The 24252-nt window shown below is 37.6% G+C and overlaps 2 protein-coding genes across 2 annotated transcripts in view; one reads left to right on the top strand and one right to left on the bottom strand.

The window, feature by feature from the left end:
• RPAP2 (RNA polymerase II associated protein 2) overlaps window positions 1–23224 on the top strand; it is an 88950-nt gene extending 65726 nt beyond the window's left edge. Inside the window, exons 12-13 of the mRNA XM_045847051.1 lie at window positions 15033–15181; window positions 22933–23224. Of these exons, the coding sequence (XP_045703007.1) occupies window positions 15033–15181; window positions 22933–22952 (169 nt within the window). The 3' untranslated portion in view covers window positions 22953–23224. The remainder of the gene's footprint in view (window positions 1–15032; window positions 15182–22932) is intronic.
• On the bottom strand, window positions 12250–12528 carry LOC123823954 (40S ribosomal protein S27-like). The gene has a single exon (XM_045847024.1). The coding sequence runs from the start codon at window positions 12526–12528 to the stop codon at window positions 12250–12252; it is 279 nt and encodes a 92-aa protein (XP_045702980.1).
• Window positions 23225–24252: the final 1028 nt, after the last annotated feature.

The following is a 24252-nucleotide window of genomic DNA, read 5'->3' as shown; positions in this document are numbered from 1 at the left end:
TTTTCTAAAAAATTTCATTATGCAAGGAAAAACAAAACTAGTTGCTTACTATTATGAATGAAAGGAGGGACAATGACCCTGTGTCTTTTTAATGATTCATGTTTTCCAGAGTGGGTATAATCTAAGGAATATGACTGGGCTAAAAAGAATTGCCACTTTTAAACAAATGTAGCATTGCTTTTTTGCAAATATAGTTTGTAAAATCTTTAATAAAAGTAACAAAAAACAAACAAAGCTAGATGTCAATGTGAAATTATCTTTTAACTCATAAATTTAGTGAACAATTAATTTTTAAAACATTTCTTTGATTTAAAAACTTTATTCCAAATACTACTTTTCTTTTGTCTTCCATGGACTTATATACTCTTTTATCTTCTGTAGATTGATAAGCAGTTAATCACCAAGTGTGTAGATATGGCACTAAATCTTTTATCCGATGTATCACAGATACAGTTCTGGAGAATTCTTTAAACTTGTTGGTATTTGTCCATTGAATTGGAAGCATTTATCAAATATTAATGGATCCTAATGGAAAATTTTACTCTAGAGGCCAGCTCTTCTTTTAACTAGTTTTACTGATTGTATTATATTAACTAGTCTTGCAAACTTGAAAGTTACAAAGAGAAAAAAAGTGATTATTTTCAGATGTATTGAGTACTTATTAAATTCAAGCTTCTAGTGTGTCTTTTCTCTGTTGTCTTTAAATACTTCCATTTAAATTGTGTATTATAGAGACTTAACACCTTTTTAAATATTCTTCCTGCATCTGACTCTTCTCATTTTGGTAGTTCTAGTTAACAATAAAGTCATATGATTCTTATAAGCAAAATTCAAATGCTTCCATTTTACTCAGTGTTTAAATATTTTTACAGAGGTTTAGAACAACTGATGAAGGCCAAAGGGTAAAGTGAGGCTTAATATTATCTGGGTCTCACTGCGGGTGTTGGTGTTGTCCCACTCTTCACTCTGAATGAGGAGTTTGAGAGTTGGCTGCTTATTTTAGTGCAGCTCAGGTATACTCTGCCTGAAAAGACAGGACATGTCACAACACACAAGACTAATGTCAGTATTCCAGGGCGACAGCTGTGCTCAGGAAACTGCCGCAAACTGCCTGGTGAATACTTGCAGCTTCTGTGGAGGGGAAATCACATTACGGTAACCGGATTGTCTGTGCTATTTCACTGTTTTGTTATTTACTGATTTTTTTTTCTGATAAGTTTTTCAGCCCCCACATTATGATGTTGTTCATCACATAGAGGTTTTTCAGTGCAGCGACTGACAAATCAGCTGCACTGCAAAAATATTTTGAAAGAATAAAGCAACCAGGTTGTAACTAGTATTCCTGTGATTTCAGTGCACAGAAAAACATTGCTTACCAGAAACACTAAGACTTACACATGCTCTGAAATTCCCCAAACTATAAAATTAAATGTCACTAACAAGTTCTCTGCAGCTAAGGTTATACATTGAGATATATAGTTATATATTGAAGGTAGGAATAAATATATGTATTCTTTCCTCAAGGGGGAAAAAGTACACGTTTGGAAAAAAAATTATGTAATTTGAAGGAATATATGAACCCTAATATCCCAGATTAAGATGAGGAAGTAGAGTCAGCGAATATAGATTTCTTTTTAGAAATTTGATAAGGAGAGATTGAACTGTAATATTTTGTGTTGGATAAGAGAGACTTAAGCATGTTGATAGGATATGGAAAGGGAGCCAGTAAAGAAATAATGTGAAGCTGAGGTTGTGGGGTGAGGGGTGCAGCACTGTAGATATGCGTAGTGAGACAGAGTCCCAGAGGAGGCACAAAGAAATGGAATCCTGGTCACAGGCAGATGGAATAGCTTGAACATGAGAGAAATACTGCATCTTCTGAGACAGGAAGAAAAAAAAAATGAAGAATGTGTGGTTATAGGTAAATATGTAAGTTAAAGGAAGAGATTTTAAAATGCCTGACCTCACGGTTCAAGGAAGTATGTAGGATATGAGGTTGTGTTCTAAGAGTAAAGAGGTGGTGGTTGGGTTGACAGTGTAAGTAGTGGTAACAGAGTCGTCAGTGAGAGAATCTGGACATGTAACTAACCAAAGGCCAGAGAAAATTAACACCAAGTGCCCAGATGAAGCCAAAGATCATGGATTTGTAGTGGTACCAATCTTCAGAGTCCATTTTTCCTCCCACTCCCCACCCCTCAGTAGTTCTGCTCTGTCCTGTTGTAGGTGTGAAGAAAGCAGGTCATAGCATTGATCTCCAGTTGTAGTTTTGATGAATAGGAAAGCTAAGAGAAGGATGCAAGAGATTCAGAAGAGTGGTGGTGAAAGAAATTAGTTCAAGAAATCAGTATAGACACACTTGGTTACAGAATGATGGAGTTCTCTTAGAGAAAAAATTGGTCTTCCCAGTCAAATATATCTTGTATCCTCCCCCAGAGTTGTACAATATATTTAGCTCTGACATCTCTCCTAGGTTTGAAGGCCTTTTTCTCCCGCCCTGGGCATCTCCATTTGGATGTCTGTCAGTCAGTTCAAACTCACAAATTGAAAAGTGAGCTCATCTTCTCTTTCAAATGTCTCTTCTTCTCTGGTGACATTTCCATCTTCCCAATTATCCAGAATTGAAATCTGTTTTGTCTTTGGTGCTTCTGTTGCCCTTTTCCTCCATATCTGTTCAGTTGTTGAGTCCTGCCTTTTTAACTTCTCTTATCCAGTTGTTTTTCACCTTTCCAATGCTACTAAGCCCTCATGAGGCTTTCCTTACTTGCTTAGACTGCTGCAGTTACAGCCTTTTAAAACAAGACTCCTTTCTGCCATCAACTAGTCCATCCTTCCTCTAGCCATAAGATTAAGCTCACTAAAGCTTAATTCTAAACAGGGTCAGCCTTTGTTCAGAAACCTAGTGATAGCCCAGTTCCTATCACGTCATTTTGCTTGGAATTCAAGACCCTCCTAAAGTGACCCCATCATGCCTATCCAAAGTATTTCGCTTTTGTGTCCTTACATTGTGTCCACTGTTTCCCCTACAGGCATCTTTGTTAGCATTGTGCACCAGCTTAAAATTCCTTTCTCTTTCATATCTGCCTCTCCTAGTCCTCAAATATCAAATGTTCAGATGTTAATGTCTCCTTAGAAGCCTTTAACTGCCTAGCGGCTGAAATATTATGTTCCTTGTATAAATTCCTATAGAGGAGACCTTTCTTTTGGACTGCATTACCTTCTGCTTTGTTACATAGGTATTTATGTAAAGATCTCATTTCTTTTGCTTTCATTTTCTTCCAACAGTGTAATTAACAAGTATAATAAATGATCAGAACTGCACATATTTATCCACTTCAAAAAATTTTAATGTATTTTATTGATTATAAGAGTTGTCCCAATTTTTCCCCCCTTCCCCCTCTCTACCCAGTACCCTCCATTCCCTCCAGCAGTCCCTCTCCTAGTTCATGTCCATGGGTCATGCATATAAGTTCTTTGGCTTCTCCATTTTCTGTACTGGTAATATCCCCCTGTCTATTCTGTACCTACCAATTTGTATTTTTTAATCCCTACACCTTTTCCCCCATTCTCCACCCCACCCAACTGATAACCCTCCAAATGATCTCCATATCTATGATTCTGTTTATGTTCTGCCTATTTGCTTAGATTGTTTTTTAGATTCACCTGTTCATTATTGTGAATTTATTGTCATTTTAATGTTCATAGTTTTGATCTTCTTTTTCTTAAATAAGTAACTTTAACATTTCATGTAATAATGGCTTGGTGATAATGAACTCCTATAGTGATAGGAAGCACTTTATCTGCCCTTCCCTTCTAAATGATAGCTTTGCCGGATAGAGTAATCTAAGCTGTAGGTCCTTGCTTTTCGTCACTTTGAATACTTCTTGCCAGTCCCTTCTAGCCTGCAAAGTTTCTTTTGAGAAATCAGCTGACAGTCTTATGGGAACTCCTTTATAGGTAGATATCTGCTTCTCTATTGCTATTTTTAAGATTCTCTCTTTACCTGTAACCATTGGCAGGCTAATTATGATGTGTCTTGGTATGGTCCTCTTTGTGTCTGTCTTGTTTGGGACTATCTTTGCTTCTTGGATGTATATGTCTATTTCTTTCACCAAATTTGAGAAGTTTTCTTTCATTACTTTTTCAAATAAGTTTTCAATTTTTTTGCTTTCTCTTCTCCTTCTGGCACCCCTGTGATTCGAATTTCAGTTTCTCCCAGATGCTCTTTAGCCTATCCTTGTTGTTTTGGATTCTTTTCTCTTGCTGTTTGAATTGAATTTTTTTTCTTCTTTATGTTCCAAATCATTGATCTGATTCTCAGTTTCACCCACTCCACTAATAACCAGTATTTTGAACTCTGCATCTGATAAAATGCTTTCCTCCATTTTGTTTAATTCTTTTTCTGGGGTTTTGTTCTGTTCTTTCATTTGGGCCATATATTGCTTTGTCTCCTCATTTTGTCAGCCTCCTTGTGTTTGTTTCTACATATTAGGTAGAGCTGATTTGACTCCATCTTAGTGGCATGGCCTGCAGTAGAAAACTGCACCCATAAGTTGGATAGGGCTGAGCTTTAGGTAATTGCCAGGGCGGTGCAACCCGTGTGAACCAGATTGATAGAGTCTCCAATATGGTGTTACCACTCTGTGGCTTTGCATGGGGGAAGGCTCAGAATGGAGACAGTGCTACTGCCTGGCCTCTGAAGTTTTGTGTGGGAGGAAGCTGTCCCCTGGCACTTGTATGCCACTTGTGCCCTTCCATTTGCTTCCCTGGTGTTGAAGCCCAAAGGGAGTGAGTCTGCATAAGTCCTAAGTCTGTTATGGACCCTTTAAGAGGAGACTCCTAAGAGCCCCACAGTTTCTTTTGCCATCCTAACTCCCATAGGTTTTTACAGCCAGAAGTTATGGGGACTTATCTTCTGGCACTGGAGCCCTGGGCTGGGCAGTCTAGTGTGAGGCTAGGATCCCTCGCTCCTGAGGTATCCCTCCCGATTTTTATCCACCACACATGGGTATGGGCCTGCCCATTCCACATCTCCACATCTCCACCCCTGCTACCCACCTGGAAAAATGTGACTTCTTTAATTCCTTGGTTGTCAGACTTCCATATAGCTTGATCCATGTTCTGATGATTCTGGGTGATAATTTGTTTTGTAGTCTAGTTGTAATTTTTGCTGTGGTTGTGTGAGGAGGCAAGCTGTGTTTACCTACTCTTCCATCTTGACTCGAAGTCCACTTCAAAAATTTGATAGTGGTTGTATATTAGAATCACATAGGGAGCTTTTACATTTTAGATTTATTTATTTTAGAGAGAGGAAGGGAGGGAGAAAGAGGGGGAATGTGGTTGCCTCTCACACGCCCCCTACTGGGACCTGACCCACAACCCAGGCATGTGCCCTGACTGGGAATCAAACCAGTGACCCTTTGGTTTAGAGGCCAGCACTCAATCCACTGAGCCACACCAGCTAGGACCACATAGGGAGCTTTTAGAAAAGACCAATACCTAATCCAAAGATTTTGATGCATTGGCCTGAGGTAGAGCCTGGACATAGGTATTTTTTAAGTTCCCCAGGTGATTGTAATTTGTGCAGACATAGTTGAGAACTACCATCCTTAACTGTAGTTCAAGTATTAGTGTGCCAGGTAGAGGTATGCTAAATCAGTTCATGTAGCTATGTCTGCCAGAACTTGCTTGCTTAGAGGCACTTCTTGCAGAGGTGTTTAACCTGTGGCCTTCATGTGGTGTGGGATGGCTATGCATACAGCCCAACACAAAATTATAAATGTACTTAAAACATTATGAGATTTTGCTTGTTTTCATTAGTATTTGTGTATTTAATATGTGGCCCAAGACAGCTCTTCTTCCAGTGTGGCCCAGAGATGCCAAAAGATTGGACACCCCTAAGTCTTCATTTAGTTAATGGTGTTGGAAGGTGCTTCTTGGATGTCAGGAGAAAGGATGAATTAGAAACAATAGAATTGTCAGTTTTCATCAGCACAATTTATTTTGTAGTGCTAGATTTCAAAAATTATTTGAAGAACATATACAAGTTAGCATTTGAAATCATAAAGTATACTCATTTCTGGAGATGAATCAGACGTGAGCTGGTGTGGTATAGTGGTTAGAAGTGTAGACTGGTGGGGAGTGCTTCTGGGCTTATTTGCTCATCTCTTGCTGACTACGTGACCTTAAGAACGTCACTTGAACCTCACTGCGGAGTTAACACTTGCTGCAACTTCACATAAAGGTTGAAGACCAACAAGTTAGTTTCATAAAGAAAAAAATCTTTGTGCAAACTTGGAAATCACTGATGCTTCTTACATTTCACTTAGTGATTGATATCTTGCCACAAAGGGACCTAGGAAAAAGAATGGCATTCTTCAAATGAAACAAAGTAATTTCCTTTAATTTAGAGATCCACCCACCATGCATTTTGAAGTATCTGACTTTTAAACTCAGCTCTGACCACCTGGCATTTGTTTCCTTGTCAGTCTTAAAGCCATGTTTACTGTTTACTTAAAAACAAAATTCACGGCAGCTTAGGAAAGTGTCATGAAGTAGTCACGCTGCACATGGCCCAGTCCATGTTATTTTATGGAACAAGAAAGCTCTTCCACAGTGGAGGGTGACTTTTTTGTTTCTTTCCTTGTGCCTCTCTGTTACTTCAGAGAGGAAGCCAGGGGCCACAGATTAGACAAGTGTTTTTACAGGGTCGCTGACAGAGTTTAATCTTGTTCTGCCTTCTCCCTGGAAAGAACAAAAAGACAGAAAAGAAAGTTATGTTAAATATGAAATCCAAACTACTTATGTGATGAAAAGCTCTGAATATACAGATAAAATTTCTTTGAAAGTTTGTACTAGAATTTGTTTAATATCTGAGAGAGGCATTTTGCAAAATGTCTTAGATTTGTGTGGGCCCTCACATTTCTGAAAATAGATGACATTTTGACCCTTGTGTTACTTATTGGTCACAGCTCTTTGTTTCAATTTTGAGTGTATGTTTGTGCAGAGGTGTTCTGGTTTGATCCTTTACCGTTTAGCACTTGTCCCTGTAGAGAAGGAAGGAAAATCCCAACTCATTTTTTACAAGAAGACAAAATATGGCTAAAGTGATGATTGTCACTGTCATGCAGGAAGAAGTGAATAGAGACACTTGGTAGGTAAGCGAGCTGACTTTGTGATGCACATGTCCATTTTAGCGCTGTTCTCAACCATTGCGACCCTGGACAAGTCCTGTGCACTGTCCAAAGCCTCATTTACTTCAGCTGTCGAAAGGAAACTAGCTAGGTTGAAACTGAGTCACCCTTGAGGAAATTAAGTGGTAGTATAACCTCATAAAAATAAAGTTATGCAGTTAAACCTCATCTTTTAGATTCTTCATTTACCCAGGCTATTATTAATAAAGGTACCTCATCTGTCCCAGAAGATCTGTTTGATTCTAAGCCCCCAAAGGGTCAGGTAGTGTATTATCTGTTTTGTTTTATTTGATAAATGACAAGCATAGTGCCTGTGCATGTAAACATTGAAGGCATTTTTGTTTAACAAAATACTCCTCTTACCTTCTTCCCAGCCCTAACTTCTGAGGGATGAAAGCAAGTGTTAACAATTCTTTTAAGCCCGACATTATCTTTTAGCAGTCTCTGCATGTTCATCACCTTTATGCATGGTAATCAGCAGAACAGGTTTTCCTCCTGCAACAGAACTCTGTGTGAACCCAGTAATTTCTCAAATCTGATAGGTACAGAAAGTGTGTGGCTTTTCACTTCCTGTCCCTTCCTCCAACCCCAAACCATAGAGAAGCATGCTTTCTGGTGACATTTATTCCCCTAAACATTCTCACAGCTTTTTCTTCCCTTAAGACTGAGTGTGAGGAGTGTCGTTCGTTATCATTTTACAACAGCCTACCAGTTTGATTCTGCAAGCTTGAAAATTAGTAAGGACTCTTCAGAAACTCAAGAGTTTTTGCTTCTCTTAGTTTTGAGAGTCAGGGTAGAGGATGTCTGTACTCTATCATTTCAGGGAAGTGTGATCTCCACATGTTTCACACAGATTATTCAGGAAAGAATAATTCATACTGTGCTGTGATTTCCAGTGTTTCTGGAGCCGCCTTGTGTATTCTCCAGTGGGAAGGAGGGCAGTACGCAAAACAATAAGGACAGTTATTGGGAAGGCCACTTAAAAATCCAAGTTCATTACTGATTTTCATTTGGGAGATGGATAACAGAATTCCATCAGTTGTTCAACTCTGCTTGCTCAGTACACCACAACTTTAACTCTTTATATTGCTTTCTCTGTTGATAAGATTCAAACCAGTGACTCACAAAATTACAGGTAACTTACTTTGAGGCTTAATCAAGAGTTTGAACAGCTCTAAATCCTTGGATGTAAGGATCTTTTTTTAAATGCCACTTGTAAATTAAAAACCTCTCTTGTTTCAGTTGTCAAACTTTGAAACTCCTCTTACTGTGTATAATTCCTGTTAACCAGATGTTGTTTGATAGCTCAGTAATCACAAATGGAGGGTGCTTGTCCTAGCCTGACTTGCATTCTCTCTTTTTGATGTGCAGCATATGTGGAGCAGTCAGCTAAATAAAGGTCTTATCATTGAGATAGAGTTTGACACTGGCTTTTTCCTTTTGTTGCCATGCCATTTACCATATGGTAAAGAACTAGTTTTAGAAGGCTGCCTGTCTTGTCAGATTGGAGATGTGAATCAGTGGCGTTTTTGTGAAAAGTTGCCTCTCTCGTTCGTGATTTATACATTGCAAGTTATGTCGTTTTGTTTTTCAAATTCTGTTCTCCAGCACACAGACTGTTTGTAGTGAGCCATCTTTTCAGTATCACCCTTAGAGATTTTATTCATTCTTAAAACAAGTTGAAGAAAATAAATTGAAACATAAAAATCTTTTGTTTTTACTCATGGCCAATCACCTTTTCTACTGTTTTAAAGGTATTTGCTACATAAAACACATTGTTAAATGCCAACTGTGGTATATTATTTTTAAATAGAAGTAGTTATTTGGGCCCAGTTTATGGTGGTTTCTTTGATACACACTATTAGAAGATGCAGGACTGGAATAGAAGCTAGAGTCTTTTTCAATACATAATCGGGTGGGAGTTGTTTAGTGAAAAGGTTAAACAGTTAAGTGATTAATATATCATAATTAATAGTGTACAGATAAACGTTTACAGGGAAAGGAGGAGCCTGGAGAGTCAATTTAACAAAAGACAGGGCATGTCGGATAAGGTCCTGAGATTTTACTTCAAAAATCACTTAGATATGCCAGGTTTTATGTCATATTTTTCTGTGGGGTGGGAGATAGATTTTATGTTTTCAGATAATGATTTTGGACAATATTTATATTCTGGGGCACTACATTTTAGGAAGGGAGTATAGGGAAGAATACCAATCAGAATAAGGAGTAGTCAGATGACATCTATGAGGAAAGATTAAAAGGACTTAGAATTAATTCAGAACCATTTTCAAGACTATGAAGGAGTAACTATCATGAGCTTGCCCCTGGAAAAATTCTATGAAGGAGAAAATAAAATTCTGTAAGAGATATTTAGATTATATATAAGAATAATGTCTGGAATTTAAAGTTTATGGGAAGTAACCCCTGGCTGGCGTAGCTCAGTGGATTGAGCGCGGGCTGCAAACCAAAGTGTCGCAGGTTCGATTCCCAGTCAGGGCACATGCCTGGGTTGCAGGCCACAGCCCCCAGCAACCGCACATTGATGTTTCTCTCTCTCTCTCTCCCTCCCTCCCTTCCCTCTCTAAAAATAAATAAATAAAATCTTAAAAAAAAAAAAAGAAAATGTGTGTTTAAAGTTTATGGGAAGTAGTTTATTTGCAGTCTGTGTAAAGGAACCAAATCACTACATTAAGAAAGGATCTAGAATCTTTCTTAGATCATTTAACTGTTAATGGGAGGAAACTGAAAGGAAGTATAGATTCCAAAAACAGCTGAGTTCTTGTTTTGTGGCTACATTCTGCTACTTTCATTGACCTAAAAAAGAATAAGAATACACCCCATTCAGGAACAGTAGAAACAACCGGAAATACACAGAAATAAAGACCTATATTAGTTGTGTTATAGATATCCTAAATTGCTCTTTCTTTTAGCCAAGTAAATATCTCATTTAGAGTGAAAAGAATTTCCTCTCCTTTTATGTTTCACCTGTGAGGCTACAGTATTTTTGTTCATGAGGAACATACCAAGCACCCACTCCAGGGCCAACCCCTTGCTCCACAGTTTCCTCTGTGGGACTGGAAGTGAATTAGAGCTGTAAACTGAGCCAGTTCAGAGGCTCTTAGCACAGCACTACTCACTCTTGACCAATCTTAGCACCTCCCTGACAATACTGAGTTCCAGGACAAGTGGAAGTGAGGAGGGAAAATGCAGGAACAAGTGGTAGGTTTTGATTTAATGCTTGGTCTACCTGATGAATTTGAGGCTCATCTCACCTCACTGACAGATGTTCTGAAACATTCTGGCAGGAAGGCGCCACTATGTGCAAGCAGTAGGAGTCAAAAAAATGTCTTCCCTTCCGATCTATAAAAAGGAAAGGAGGAAAATTCTGTGGAAAAAACCAACATTTTAGCAAGTACAATAAATAAGTGGCCTCTTGGTTTTTTTTAATCCTCACTCAAGGATATATTTATTGATTTAAGAGAGAGACACCATTGTAAAAAACATCGATCTGTTTTCTTCCATATGCACCTCAATAAGGATCGAACCCACAACCTCTTGGTGTACAGAATGATGCTCCAACCACCTGAGCCACCTAGCCAGGGCTTAAGCTGTTTCTTTGTTCAGCAAGTAAATATTGATCATCTGCAGTGTGCCAGGCATGAGTGATACAGTGAACAAGTTATGGCCCTCATGAAAATTCACCTTCTTTCAGATCAGAGATAGACAGTAAACCAACAAACTAGTAATAGAATTAGACAAGAGTAGGAACTATGTAGACAGATAAAGCAAAATAAGTAGGGGGTAAGAGTAAGGATCGATTTCAGTTGGTGACATTTAAACAAAGGTGAGTCACATGAAGGAGCCTGCCATGAAGAGATCTGGGGGAAGAGCATCCTCAAGAAAGAAAACAGCCAGTTCCTGAAGTGGGAACAGACTAAACTTTGGCATAACTGAGGCAAGGCTGGTCAATTTGATTATAGTGGAGTAAGCCAGGGGAAGTTCTCTCTCTAGGTGGAAGATTTTATGAAATATTTTTGGTTTCTTTAAGCATCTTCCATACTTTCTCAGACCAGACACAGAATATTCTAGAGCCAGATGGTTCCTTTGGATTTCTCATCTCCTGCTTTATTTGTTCTCATCATCAGAACAATAATATGTAAAGCATCATTAGTGTTTTAAATTAAAATTGGTGCATAATCGTCTTCTAGTATAAGGATTGGCAAACTTCTTATAAAGGGCCAGATTGTCGATTTTTCAGCTTTGCTGCCCCTATAGTTCCAGCTACTCAACTGTACTATAGTAGTGCAAAAGCAGCCATAGAATATATACGTAAGTGGATGTGGCTGTTTTTCAACAAAATTTTATTTACAAAAATAAGCGGCAAACTCAATTTGGCCCACAAATCTGGAAAAGCTTTGTGCATCTTTGAAATCCTGGCTCCAGATGCCTCAGTATTGCTGTTTATCCACTTGCCGACTCGCTGTGGAAGTCTCCGTCCCCCAGGCAGGTAGTCCCCTCTGCAAACAGGCACCAAATCTGTGGGGTTTCTCTCTCTGCACTTCCTACCAGTTACTTGTCATTTTTGTATTTGTTGTCCTTAGTCCTCTAAAGCAGATTTAAAACATTCTGTTCCTTCTGCATATTCATTCAGAGCTCAGCCAGGTAAAGTAAAGATTAAACAAAGTGCTCTGTAGCCTGTGAAGAATGAAAGCTGGCATATTAGCCAGGAGCATGGGCTTTTTGAGGAAAACTGCCTGGGTGCAAAGCCGACGTTCCACTTACTTATTATCTTTGTGACCTGGAGGAAGGTACTTCAGAACTTTTTGTGCCTTCATTTCCTCATCCAAAAAATGGGAGCAAAAACTACACTCCCTCAGTATCACTGCACAGTTAAAGGCAATAATTCATGCTTAGAACATGTACATAGTAATTATAGGTAGCAGATGGTAAATGTTAGTTGATGTTTGTTACCATAACTGGTTTTTTTTTTTTACTCCAAAATGTGTTCATTGGGATGGTTCCCCACTCATCTTGATTCAGGGTGCTTTTAGTGCTGCTTCTACCTGAAGGAGCAGCCTTCCGTCAGCCTTGCTTTTCCTCCTGTAGGCTGACAGAAGACGGTGGAGCAGCCAACACATAAAACTACCGTCTGTGCATGGCTAAAGACAGTGGTGATTTTATAGCATTGTGGGCATTTCACACCCATGGAGTAGGAATTGGGTCTCTGCACCAGGAGCTTTTTCTTGTGTTTCTTCTCCTCTTCTGGAGAGGGATGAAGGAGATCCTTAGCGAGAGGCGTGTTGTTATGGGGAGGTATCAGCGCCAGAGAGGCTATCATACTAATTTTTTGAAAACCTGTTCATCTACAGTATCCTACATGGATTTTGCAGTAACTGTTTTTTTTTATTCTCACCCAAGGACAATGCTCACCAGTTCTAGAGACGGGGGAAAGAGAGAGGGAAAGAAACAATGTGAGGGAGAAACAATAATAGGTTGCCTCCTGGACACTCCCGAATGGGGACTGAACCCACAATTTAGGGATGTGCCTGACCGGAATCGAACCTGGGACCTTTTGGTTTACAGGATGACACTCCAACTAACTGAGCCACTGGTCAGGGCTACAATAACAACTTTTATAGTCCCATGTTATATATAGATCCTAAGGTTTTGATGTCCAACTTACCCAAAATCATAACAACCATTTGGGCAAATCATGCATTAGAGCTGTGTAGAGACAGTTCTCCTGGTGCTTGCAGTTAGACTGAGAAGTGAATAGGTTTCATCTCAGGAGTCAGCTCTAAAATAGTCAAAGTGGTTGCTTAGAGGATTCCCCAGCAAGTCTGAGCTCATCAAGAAAAGAATGCCTGATTGAATAGCGGTATTTGCCATGGGCTCAGGAGCATGGAGAAGGATTGCCTTGTTGCCTTTTTTTTTTTTTAACTCCTAGCTCAAGTTTTCTATTAACCTTAGTTTTTCTTTATAAACAAAAGTGTTAGGTAAATATGAACACATCTTATAATGAACTTACTAATTTATAGAGTAAATATATCCTTGTAAGTTTGCTAGAGAAGTATTACTATTTCTGAAATAGTTTCCCACTAGGGCAATTGATGGAACAATTCTCTTCTAAGCTGCTCCTCTATAACTCTTCTCAGTTTTCTGTTCTCATGAGCACACAGGTAGAAAAGTCTAGTAGTCACCATTGCTAATTTTAGGGTTGTTTTAAAACATCCTAATGACACTTAGAGAAATAATTGAGAAAACTTTGCTTTCATATATGAACCAAATATTCATCTCCCTGAAACCAAGATTGTCTAAGATGTGTCCCATAAATTCATTTTAAGTATACACAGAAACCAGATTTCTGTGGAGTTGATATATCTGATCTGCCTCTGCTGACTTTTTGGTTTTATTTTAGCCAATGTTATCCCATCCCCAGTATCTTTGGTCTTATTATGGGGAAGCAGCAACTTAGTGTTTTAAATGTCAATGTTACCTAAGTGTGGGAAAAGCCAGAGCTGATTTCTGGAGTCCACCTTCTCTGCAGGAGGAAGCCTCAGTAAAAAGCTGGCCACAACTGCCTACATTCAGCCAAGTGCCCTTGTTGGGCTTGGCTTTGGAAGGCTTGGGTAGCGCAATTTCCCAGTATGAACTACCTTTGGGAAGTAACCACAGACAAAGCTCATGAAGTGTCAGAACCTGGTATTCCATCCTCTAACTATAAAGAATTGCAAGAGAGATGGGAAAAGAATACATTACAGTGGTTTTTCATTTAGAACTCTTTGGATTTCACTATACTATAATTGGAGAATTTACCATCTCCTCAAAGTCCTGGCCATTTCTGGACAATTCTGACAAATTTTTAATTTTGCTTTCTGTATGAAATGGCTAAGCCGGGATGAAACCTGTCTCTCAGAAAGCATTTCCCATTCCACACACACTACTGCAGAATTGCACTGCTCTGATTTCTTGACCTTTATTGATTTAAATCAGAGTTATTTTGTTTATATTTTGATGTATCCAGTGGCGATGACCCAAGATTAAATAAGCATCTGGAAGAGCTTCGTGCAAGATGTAAGACTATTTGGGGAAAAAAAGAATTTCCTCCCCAAAAAGCTTTCCAGGAATGTAACATTCAGAGGTTCTATAAAGCATGATCTCTGGAGATAAAAATATTTATGGAAAGTAATGGTCTTTAATCTTTGTGATTAGTCAGTTTTTAAAAAATCATGCTTACTAATCACATCTCAATGTAAATTACTTTTAAGAATCTATTGTATGCAGTCAGTCTTTAAATATACACTGGAAATGGTTAGAGAAAAAAACAGAGTGTTCCTAATAAGGTTTATTTATATTAAGTGCCTTATAAGATATAATTTACCTCTTTAGTGTTTTAAAAATAAAAATGTTAAGGTTTCATCTAAAAAGTAATCTTGTTTTTTTTATTGGGTTTTTTTTTTCAGGTGATATAATTCAAACATTCAGTATACATTGTGTTTTTAAAGCAATCCTGAGCTCTAAGCTTCTCTCCACAACCTCCTTTCCCTAAGTGGAAAGACTTCATTAATTTTATGAGTGGAATTTTGGTAGTTTTTGCTGGCATGATGAAGAACATGTTACAGAGTCAGGTTTTTAGGCTTTTTTCTACACTTAACAGTATGCTTGATGTTTCCATTTTTTTCTCTTCTGCTGTTATTAGTAAAGCCTCTCTCTGGGAATGTTGTTAAATAAGAGAGGCTTCATCTCTCTGCCATGACAAAAACCCCTGTGCCTGTTGAAGATAGAAGCCCCTTAGTCCTTCCCATTTCATGGATATGTATTTAATATTTTTGGTTGTTTCAGACTGACCCCGATTCTTGGCATTCAGAAACATTCTCAGGAAAATACAGTATTTACACAGTTTATATCCACCCTGCTTGAAGAATTGCATTTAAAGAATGAAGACCTTGAAAATGTAACCATCATATTTAAACCAGCTGTTAACCAGAGAGGTGAGTTGGATTGTGTTTTTCTTTGTTTGTTTCTCATTTGCTGCCTGTTTTAATTCTTTTTGTATTTTGGAAATTTAAAAAACCAAGTACAGACCTCAAAATGCCCTCAACTTGCTAAGGGAGAACATGGTGTCCCTTAGTTCTCAGCTACCCCACTCGCCTCCTATCCAGTCTTGTTGCCCTGTGCCCCATACCTGCTACCATTCCTCCTGTATAGGTTTACCACAGTTCATTAATTCTGTTTCTTGCAATCCAGGGAACTGCCACTATTACCTTCATACTCAAACTTAGACCATCCCCCATGTCCCATCTGATAAGCTTCTTCCCAGAAAGTAGCAACTAACTTCCACCCAACTACTGCAATGATCCATTGAGAACATCCTCATCCTACTTCCCTCCTCAAGGAAATCACCCCCAACCCGGCCAATACCCTGTTAATCTCCATACAGATAAGCAGGTTCAGTTTGCAAGTCTGGCCCTGTTGAATCCTGACCCTGCTCCCAGATACATAGCCATGCCCTACTACCCCAAGTTCTTAACTCTTTCAGAACTGCCCTTCAGAATGTATCCCCCATCCTGTTTTAATTGTAACTCTTCATCTCTTCCTCTCCTTGCTGCTTATTTCACATACTCTCAAGTGGTCAGATAATTTCTTTAAATGTTTTACCGAAGTTGAGTTGGCACACAATAATGTATTAGTTTCGGGTGTACGACGTAATGACTGAACATTTATATCCCTTCAGATGTAATCACCACGCTATGTCTAGTAGCCATCTGTCACCATGCCAGGTTATTACAACATCATGACTGTATTCCCTGTGCTGTATGCTACATCTCCGTAACTTGCTTATTTTAATAATTTTTAAAAGATTTTATTTATTTTTAGATAGAGGGGAAGAGAGGGAGAAGTGGAGAGAAACATCCATCAGTTGCCTCTCACATGCCCCCAGCCAGCAGCTTAGACACGTGCCCCAACGGGGAGTCAAACTGGCAGCCTTTCGGTTTGCAGGGCAATGCTCAGCCCGCGGAGCAACACCAGTCAGGGCCGTAGCGTATTTATTTTATGACTGGAAGCCTGTATCTCTGATTTCCCTTCACAGTTTTTACAAATTCCCCTACCTTCTCCCCTCTGGCACCATCAGTTTATTCTCCATATCTACAAGTCTGGTTTTTGTTTTGTTTATTCCTTTATTTTGCTTTTTAGATTCCACATGTAAGGGAAATCATATAGTATTTGTCTTTTTCTATCTGACTTATTTCACTTAGTGTGATATTCTCTAAGTCCATCCATGTTGTTGCAAATGTCAAGATTTCATTCTTTTTAATGGCCAAGTAATATTACATTGTGTATCTACGCCACACCGCCTTTATCCATATCCATTCATCTATCAGTTGACACCTAGGTTGCTTCCTTGACTATTGTAAATAGTGCTGTAATGATCATAAGGGTGATGATATCTTTTCAAATTAGTGTTTTGGGATTTTTTTTTTTTTTCAGATAAATACCTATAAGTGAAATTGTTGGCTTGGGTGACAGTTCTATTTCTAATTTTTTGAGGAAAATTTCCATACTGTGTTTCACAGTGCCTGCACCAGTTTACAATACCACCAATAGTGCACAAGGGTTCCCTTTTCTCCACATCCTTTGCAACACTTGTTATTTGTTGACTTTTTGATGACAGTCATTCTGATGGGTGTGAGTTGGAATCTCACTGTGGTTTTGATTTGTATTTCCCTGATAATTATTGATGTTGAGCACCTTTTTATATTTCTGCTGGTAATCAGTATGTCCTCTTTGGAGAAATGTCTGTTCAGATATTTTGTTTTTTTTAAATCAGGTTGGTTGTTGTTTTTTGGGGTTTTTTGATGTTGAGTTGTATGAGTTCCTTATATATTTTGGATATTAATTATATTGTACATATCATTTGTGAATATCTTCTCCCATTCAGTAAGTTATCTTTTCATTCTATTGGTTTCCTTCACTGTTCAGAAGTTTTTTAGTTTGATGAGGTCCTATTTGTTAATTTTTGTTTTGTTTCCCTTGACTGAGGAAACATAGCCAAAAAGATACTACTAAGACTGCTATCAAACAGCTTACTACCTGTGTTTTCTTCTGGGAGTTTTCTGGATTTGCAGCTTACAGTTAAGTCTATATTTTAAGTTTATTTTTGTGTATGGTATAGGAGAATGGTCCAGTTTTACTTTTTTTGCATATGTCTGTCAAATTTTCATAACAGCATTTATTAAAGAGACTGTCATTCTCCATTTTATATTTTTGCCTTCTTTGTCATAGATTAATTAATCATATAAGTGAGGGTTTATTTCTGGGCTCTGTATTCTGTTCCGTTGATCTATGTGTCTATTTTTGTGCCAGTGTTACAATGTTTTTGTAACTATAGCTTTGTAATATAGTTTGAAATCAGGGAGTAGGATAGTTCAACTTTGTTCTTTCTCAAGATTGTTTTGGCTATTTAGGGTCTTTTATGGTTCTATTTAAATGTTAGGATTATTGTTCTAGTCCTGAAAAAAATTCCATTGGTATTTTGATAGAGACTGATTCAGTAGAGTCCTTTGGGCAGTATGGACATTTTAATGATACTAATCTTTCTAATCCCTGAGCCTGGTATATCCTTCCATTTTTTGTGTGTGTCCTCTTCGATTTCTTCAAAATTTTGTAGTTTTCAGTGTACAGTCTTTCACCTCCTTGGTTAATTTTATTCTTTGGTATCTTACTATTTCTGATGCAGTTGTAAATGAGATTGTTTTCTTAATTTCTCCTGATTGTTATTAAGTCTATAGAAATGTAATAGATTTATGTATACTAATTTTATATCCTGTTACTTTACTCAATTTATTTATTAGTTCCAATAGATTTTTGGTGTAATCTTTAGGGTATCATGTCATCTGCTAATAATGACAGTTTACTTCTTCCTTTCCAAATGGATGCCTTTTCTTTCTTTTTCTTGCCTGGTTGCTGTGGCTAGGACTTCCAATACTATATTGAATAAAAGTGGTGAGAGTGGCATCCTTGTCTTGTTCCTGATCTTAGAGAAAAAGTTTTCAGCTTTTTACCATTAAGTATGATGTTAGCTATGGGTTTGTCATATGTAGCCTTTATTATGTTGAGGTATGTTCCCTCTCTTCCCACTTTGTTGAAAGTTTTTATCATAAATGGATGTTGAGTTTTGTCAAATGGTTTTTTTGCATCTTTGAAATGATCATATGATTTTTATCTCTGGTTTTGTTGATGTGGTGTATTGTGTTGATTGACGGAGATGTTGAATCAGCCTTACACCCCTAGAATAAATCCCACTTTATGGTGTATGATCTTTTTAGTGTATTTTGAGTTCATTTTGCTAACATTTTGTTGAGACTTTTTGCATCTATGTTCATCAGGTATATTTAGGCCTGTGATTTTTTTTTGCAAAAGTATCTTTTTCTGATTTTGTTACTAGGGTAATGTTGGCTTCATACAATGAGTTTGGAAGTGTTCCTTCCTCTTCAATCTTTTTAGAATAGTTTGAGAAGGATAGGTATTAATTCTTCTTGAAATTTTTTATAGAATTCACCTGTCATCTGGCTCAGGACTTGGTTTGTTGGAAGTTAGTAGTTGGTCTAGTCAGATTTTCTGTTTCTTCCTGGTTCAGTCTCAGAAGACTATATGTTTCTAAAAGTTTATCCATTTCTTCTAGGTTCTCCAATTTGTTAGCATATATTGTTCATAATATTCTTTAATGATCACCTTTGTATTTCTGTAGTATCAGTTGTCACTTCTCCATTTTCATTTCTGATTTTATTTGGGCCCTCTTTTTCTTTTCTCAATGAGTCTGGATAAAGGTTTGCCAATTTTGTTTATCCTTTCAAATAATAAGCACTTAGCTTTGTTGGTCTTTTCTATTCATTCTTATTTGTCTGGTTCCTTCAGGTATAATGTTAGGTTGTTAATTTGGAATTATTATTTCTTGAGATAGGTCTGTGTAGCTGTGAGCTTCCCTCTTAGAACTTCTTTTGCTCCATCCCATTGATTTTGGAGAGTTGTATTTTCATTTTCATCTAGCTGAAGGTATTTTTTGATTTCCTGTTTGATTTTTATTTGGTCACTGGTTATTTAGTAGCATGTTTTTTAGTCTCCCCATGTTTTTGTTTTTTCCAGTTTTATGTTTATAATTGATGTCTACTTTTACACTATTGTAGTAGGAAAATAGGCTTGTGTTGGCCTGTCTTCTTGAATTTATTGAGACTTGCTTTGTGTCCTAATATGTGAACAGTCTTAGAAGATGTTCTGTGTACATTTGAAAAGCATGTATATTGTGCATTTTGGGGGTGAAATGTTCTAGAAATATCTATTACGTAGATCTGGTCTAATGTGATGTTTAAGGCCACTGTTTCCTTATTGAATTTCTGCCTGAGTGACATACCATTGATATAAGTAGGATGTTCAAGTTCCCACCCACTGTTGTATCACTGTCCATTTCTCCCTTTATATCTGTTATATTTGCTTTATGTATGTAGGTGCTCTTATGTTGGGTGCATAGATGTCTACAATTTTTACTATCCTGTTGTTGGAATGGCCCTTCATATAATGCCCTTGTTTGTTTCTTTTTACAGTCTTTGTTTTAAACTATTTTGTCTCATATGAGTATTGCTACCCCAGCTTTCTTTTCATTTCTATTTGTGTGGAATATCTTTTTCCATCCATTCACTTTCAGTCTCTAGGTGTCTTTCAATTTGAAGTGGGTTTCTTATAGCAGCATATAGTTAGGGTTTGTTTTTTCATCCTTTTAGCTACCCTAGTTATACTGATAACATTCTTCTAAAAACTAATCCAGTCTTTTGATTGGAGCATTTAGTCCACTGTTTAAAGTAATTATAGATTGGTATGTACTTGTTGCTGTTTTATTGTTTGTGATTGTTTCTGTACTTCTCCTGTTCTTTTCTTGATCTCTTCCCTTATAGCTTGCTGTCGTTTTAGCATTTTGTTTACACACACACACACACACACACACACACACAAATAGAGAAACCTACTTTTTCTAGTTTTTTGTTTTGTGGTTACTATTAGGTTCATATATATCCACCTGTATCTGTAACAGTCTATTTTAAACTGATAAGCATTTATGTTCAAATGCATTCTAAAAACTTTTTTTTTTTTCAGTTACAGCTGTCCACCCCCCGCCCCCTGAGTTTTTCCCCTATTGCTCTCTCATGCCCCATCCAACTCCTGCTCCCGAAGACGATCTCCACTCCATTATCTTTGTCCCTGGGTCCTTTGTACGTTCCCCTTCTTCTCCTGTTATCCCCCTCCCACCTCTCCTCTGGTTCCTGTCAGTTTGTTCTTTATTTCCATGTGTCTGGTTCTTTTTTGCTTGTTGGTTTGTTTTGTTAATTATATTCCACTTATAGGTGAGATCATATGGTATTTGTCTTTCACCACCGGCTTATTTCACTTAGCATAATACTCTCCAGTTCCCTCAATGCTGCTGTGAAGGGTAGGAGTTCCTTCTTTCTTTCTGCGGTGTAGTATTCCATTGTGTAAATATACACAGTTTTTTAATCCACTCATTTACTAATGGGCACTTAGGCTGCTTCCAGCACTTAGCCATTGTAAATCCAGCACTTAGCCATTGTAAATAACACTGCTATGAACATAAAAGTGCATAGGTTCTTTTGAATTGGTGTTTCAGGATTCTTAAGGTATAATCCCAACAGTGGAACTGCTAGATCAAAAGGCAGTTCCATCTTTAGTTTTTTGAGGAAATTCCATACTGTTTTTCACAATGGCTGCACCAGTCTGCATTCTCACCAACAGTGCACTAGGGTTCCCTTCTCTCTACAACCTCGCCAGCACTTGTTGTTTGTTGTTGTTTGCTGATTTGTTTATGATGGCCATTCTGACCGGTATGAAGTGGTATCTCATTGTGGTTTTAATTTGCATCTCTCTGATGGCTAGTGATGCTGAGCTTCCTTTTATATGTCTCTGGGCCCTCTGTATGTCCTCCTTGGAGAAGTGACTGTTCAAGTCCTATTCCTGTTTTTTTAATTGTATTGTTTGCCTTCCTGGTATGGAGTTGTGTGAAAGCACAATATTTTTATTCTCCCCTCCAAGATCTATGTTTTTGCTGTTGTGTTTTAGATCTTTCTGTTTTGTGTATTCCCTATTTATTATAGTTAATTTTGCTATTTTTGTCTTCCTATTAACTTTTTAAATGGCTGATTTGGTGTGTCTATTATATTTTTACTTTTGCCCATGAAATTTTTTCTTTCATGAATTTTTTTCTTGTTATGGCCTTTGTTTTCTGCTTAAAGAAGATCCTTTAACATTTCTTATAAAACTGGGTTAGTAGTGATGAATTCCATTCATTTTTGCTTGTTTTGGAAACTGTCCTTCAATTCTGAATGAGCACCTTGCTGGGAATAGTATTCTAGGTTACTTTCTTTCAACATTTCAAAATATATCAGGCCACTCTCTTCTGGCCTGTAAAATTTCTGCTGAGATGGGAATTCTGAGTGAATGAGGTCTTATTGCCTTATTTTTCATACAAGGAATGGAGATGGTTGTGAGTAGGTGGATGGATTTTTTCTGTTTGCATGGCCCTTTTAACCTATAAGTTCATTTGAATATAAAGGTTTTAATGTTTAATAACCTTTTCAAGATTAAATTACTACTAGCTAGTGTATGAATATGCTTTCAGTTGCTAATAGCAGGGAAAAAAATCCAGCTCAAACTGTTTTTTGTGGTGATATATTAGTCTTTTGTTACTTAACAGGTTACTCTAAAACTCAGTGGCTTAAAACAACAAGCATTTTTTTTATCTCCTTTTTTTCTGAGTCAGGAATCTAGACATAGTTTAGCTTGGGGCCTCCTGCTCAGAGTCCCTCATGAGGTTGCAGTTAAGCTTTCTGCCAGGGCTATGATGTCATCTAAAGGCCCAATTGGCAGAAGATCCCATTCTCCAAGCTCATTCATGTGGTTGTTGATGGTTTTAGTTCCTACCGGTTGTTGAACTCAGGGCTTCAGTTTCTCACTGACCATTTTCTAGAGACCTCTTAAAGCTCCTTGCTTTGGGTCTCTCCATAGTGCACCTCACAACTTGGCCTGGGGCTTCCCTCAGAGTGAGCAAGTGAGACAGTTCCCAAGATGGAAACACACTCTTTTTGTAACTAATCTCAAAAGTGACATCCCATCACTTTTACTGCATTCCATGACTAGTTAACAAACTGAACTCCAGGTCTAGCCCACACTTACAGTGAGAGGATTGTATAAGAGCATGAATACCAAGAGTCGAGATCATTAGGTGCCATTTTAGAAGCTGTCTACTGTAGGCGGTAAGTCTACAGTAGGTCCTAGCTTTATACAGGATGGGGCAAAAGTAGGTTTACAGTTGTTCATATGGAAAATAATGCAATAATTAATAAGTAATACAAGAATAAACTGTTTTGCATAATCACAACTGTAAATACTTTTGCCTCATTCTGTATAATATAGCATATGACACTATCCAAGTTAAAAGTCTTGAACTTCACACTAATTCAGGGCATCCCGGAACCAATCCACATGGCTATAGGAATGCTGTGAGCTGACCCATCAAAGCCTACCCCTCAAGCTGTATGTGAATGTGGGTCTACTCTATCCAAACCATTATTGCTACATAGTGAGAAAAAATGGACTGCATTTTGGGAAAAATCAGTATTTCCAAGAGCAGGTAAAATACTTTAGGTGCCTATTCAGACTGTCTTTTTTCACTTCACAGGTATGATCCATGAAGAATGAATAGAAAATGAATTTCTGTACACCATTTCTGGAACTCTAGCCACAGTAATGGTCTGTTGGTGACTGACAACTAGCTTTATTCTGAGAAAAACCTGTACCTTCTTAGATATAAACTCCCTGCCTCCTGGTTCCTAACTGTACAGAGTGACTTCCCAGATAGAGGAGAATCATTATTCCAACAAGGATAACCAAGTCCTTGTATTCCTGGCTGTAAGACATAGTATTTTTATTTGAAAATAAAAATTGAAGTCTTATATGAATATTCAAGAAAATATAATGACTTTTTATTTTTTTCTACATGATTCCAGGTATCACATCACTCGACAAAAAATATTGAAAAGTTCTATTTTGGCTTCATAGACTAAACTCTAGATTCTGAAGAATAGTATAGACTAAACTCTAGATTCTAAAGAATAGTAAAGAGGTCAATAAATACAATCAAAGATGAAGCCCTTTGGAAGTCTAGTCATTCTTTTAAAGAAGCTGACTGTGGTGTATTGTGTTTAACCTCACAAGTCCAAAACAGGAGTTTCCCAGAACTTTCTGGACTCAAGGAAATTTTTTTTAAAAGAATCTCTAGAATTTACACTGCTTCTTCAACATGTATATTGAAGCATGCAAGTTAGCAGGGCCTCCTGGATGTTTAAGGGGACCTCAGACAATTTGGGCAGCTTTAATGCAGGGACAAAAACAAAGCAATCACATCTATACTCTTGGACACTGGAAGAAATGACAGCTACTAAAAGCCCAGCCACAGAAGAAGGCCAGAAAGCAGCCTGGTACAGCGAGCAGCTCAACAAACAGGAATCCAAAAGCTCTGTGAGGTCACATGCTACAACATCACTATATAAAAACCAATTGTGGATTTTTGTATACTAGCAAGGAAAAATCCAAAAATGAAATGAAGAAAACAATTTCATCCACAATATCACCAAAAGAATTAAATACATACGAATAAATTTAACAAAGGATGTACAAGACTTGTACAATGAAAACTATAACACAGAGAAATTAAAGATATAAGTAGAGATATTTCATGTTCATGAATTAGAAGGTCAATATTGTTAAGATAGCAGTTGTCCCCAAATTGACCTATAGATCGATGCAAACCCTGTCAAGACTCCAGCAAACTTTTTTGAAAAATTGGCAAGCTGATTCTAAAATTTCTAGGGATTGGCAAAGGATCCAGAATAGCCAAAACAGTTCTAAAAATGAGGAACAGTTCCTGATTTCAAAAACTTACTGCACAGCTACAGTAATCAAGACACTGTGATATTGATATAAATATAGACATAAAGAT

Source organism: Phyllostomus hastatus, unplaced genomic scaffold (assembly GCF_019186645.2).
Source record: "Phyllostomus hastatus isolate PE091 unplaced genomic scaffold, TTU_PhHast_1.1 phas_contig_524, whole genome shotgun sequence".
Classification (NCBI taxonomy): Eukaryota; Metazoa; Chordata; class Mammalia; order Chiroptera; family Phyllostomidae; genus Phyllostomus; species Phyllostomus hastatus.
Note: the sequence above shows the minus strand (reverse complement) of the source record. Positions and strands in the feature narration are given on the sequence as shown.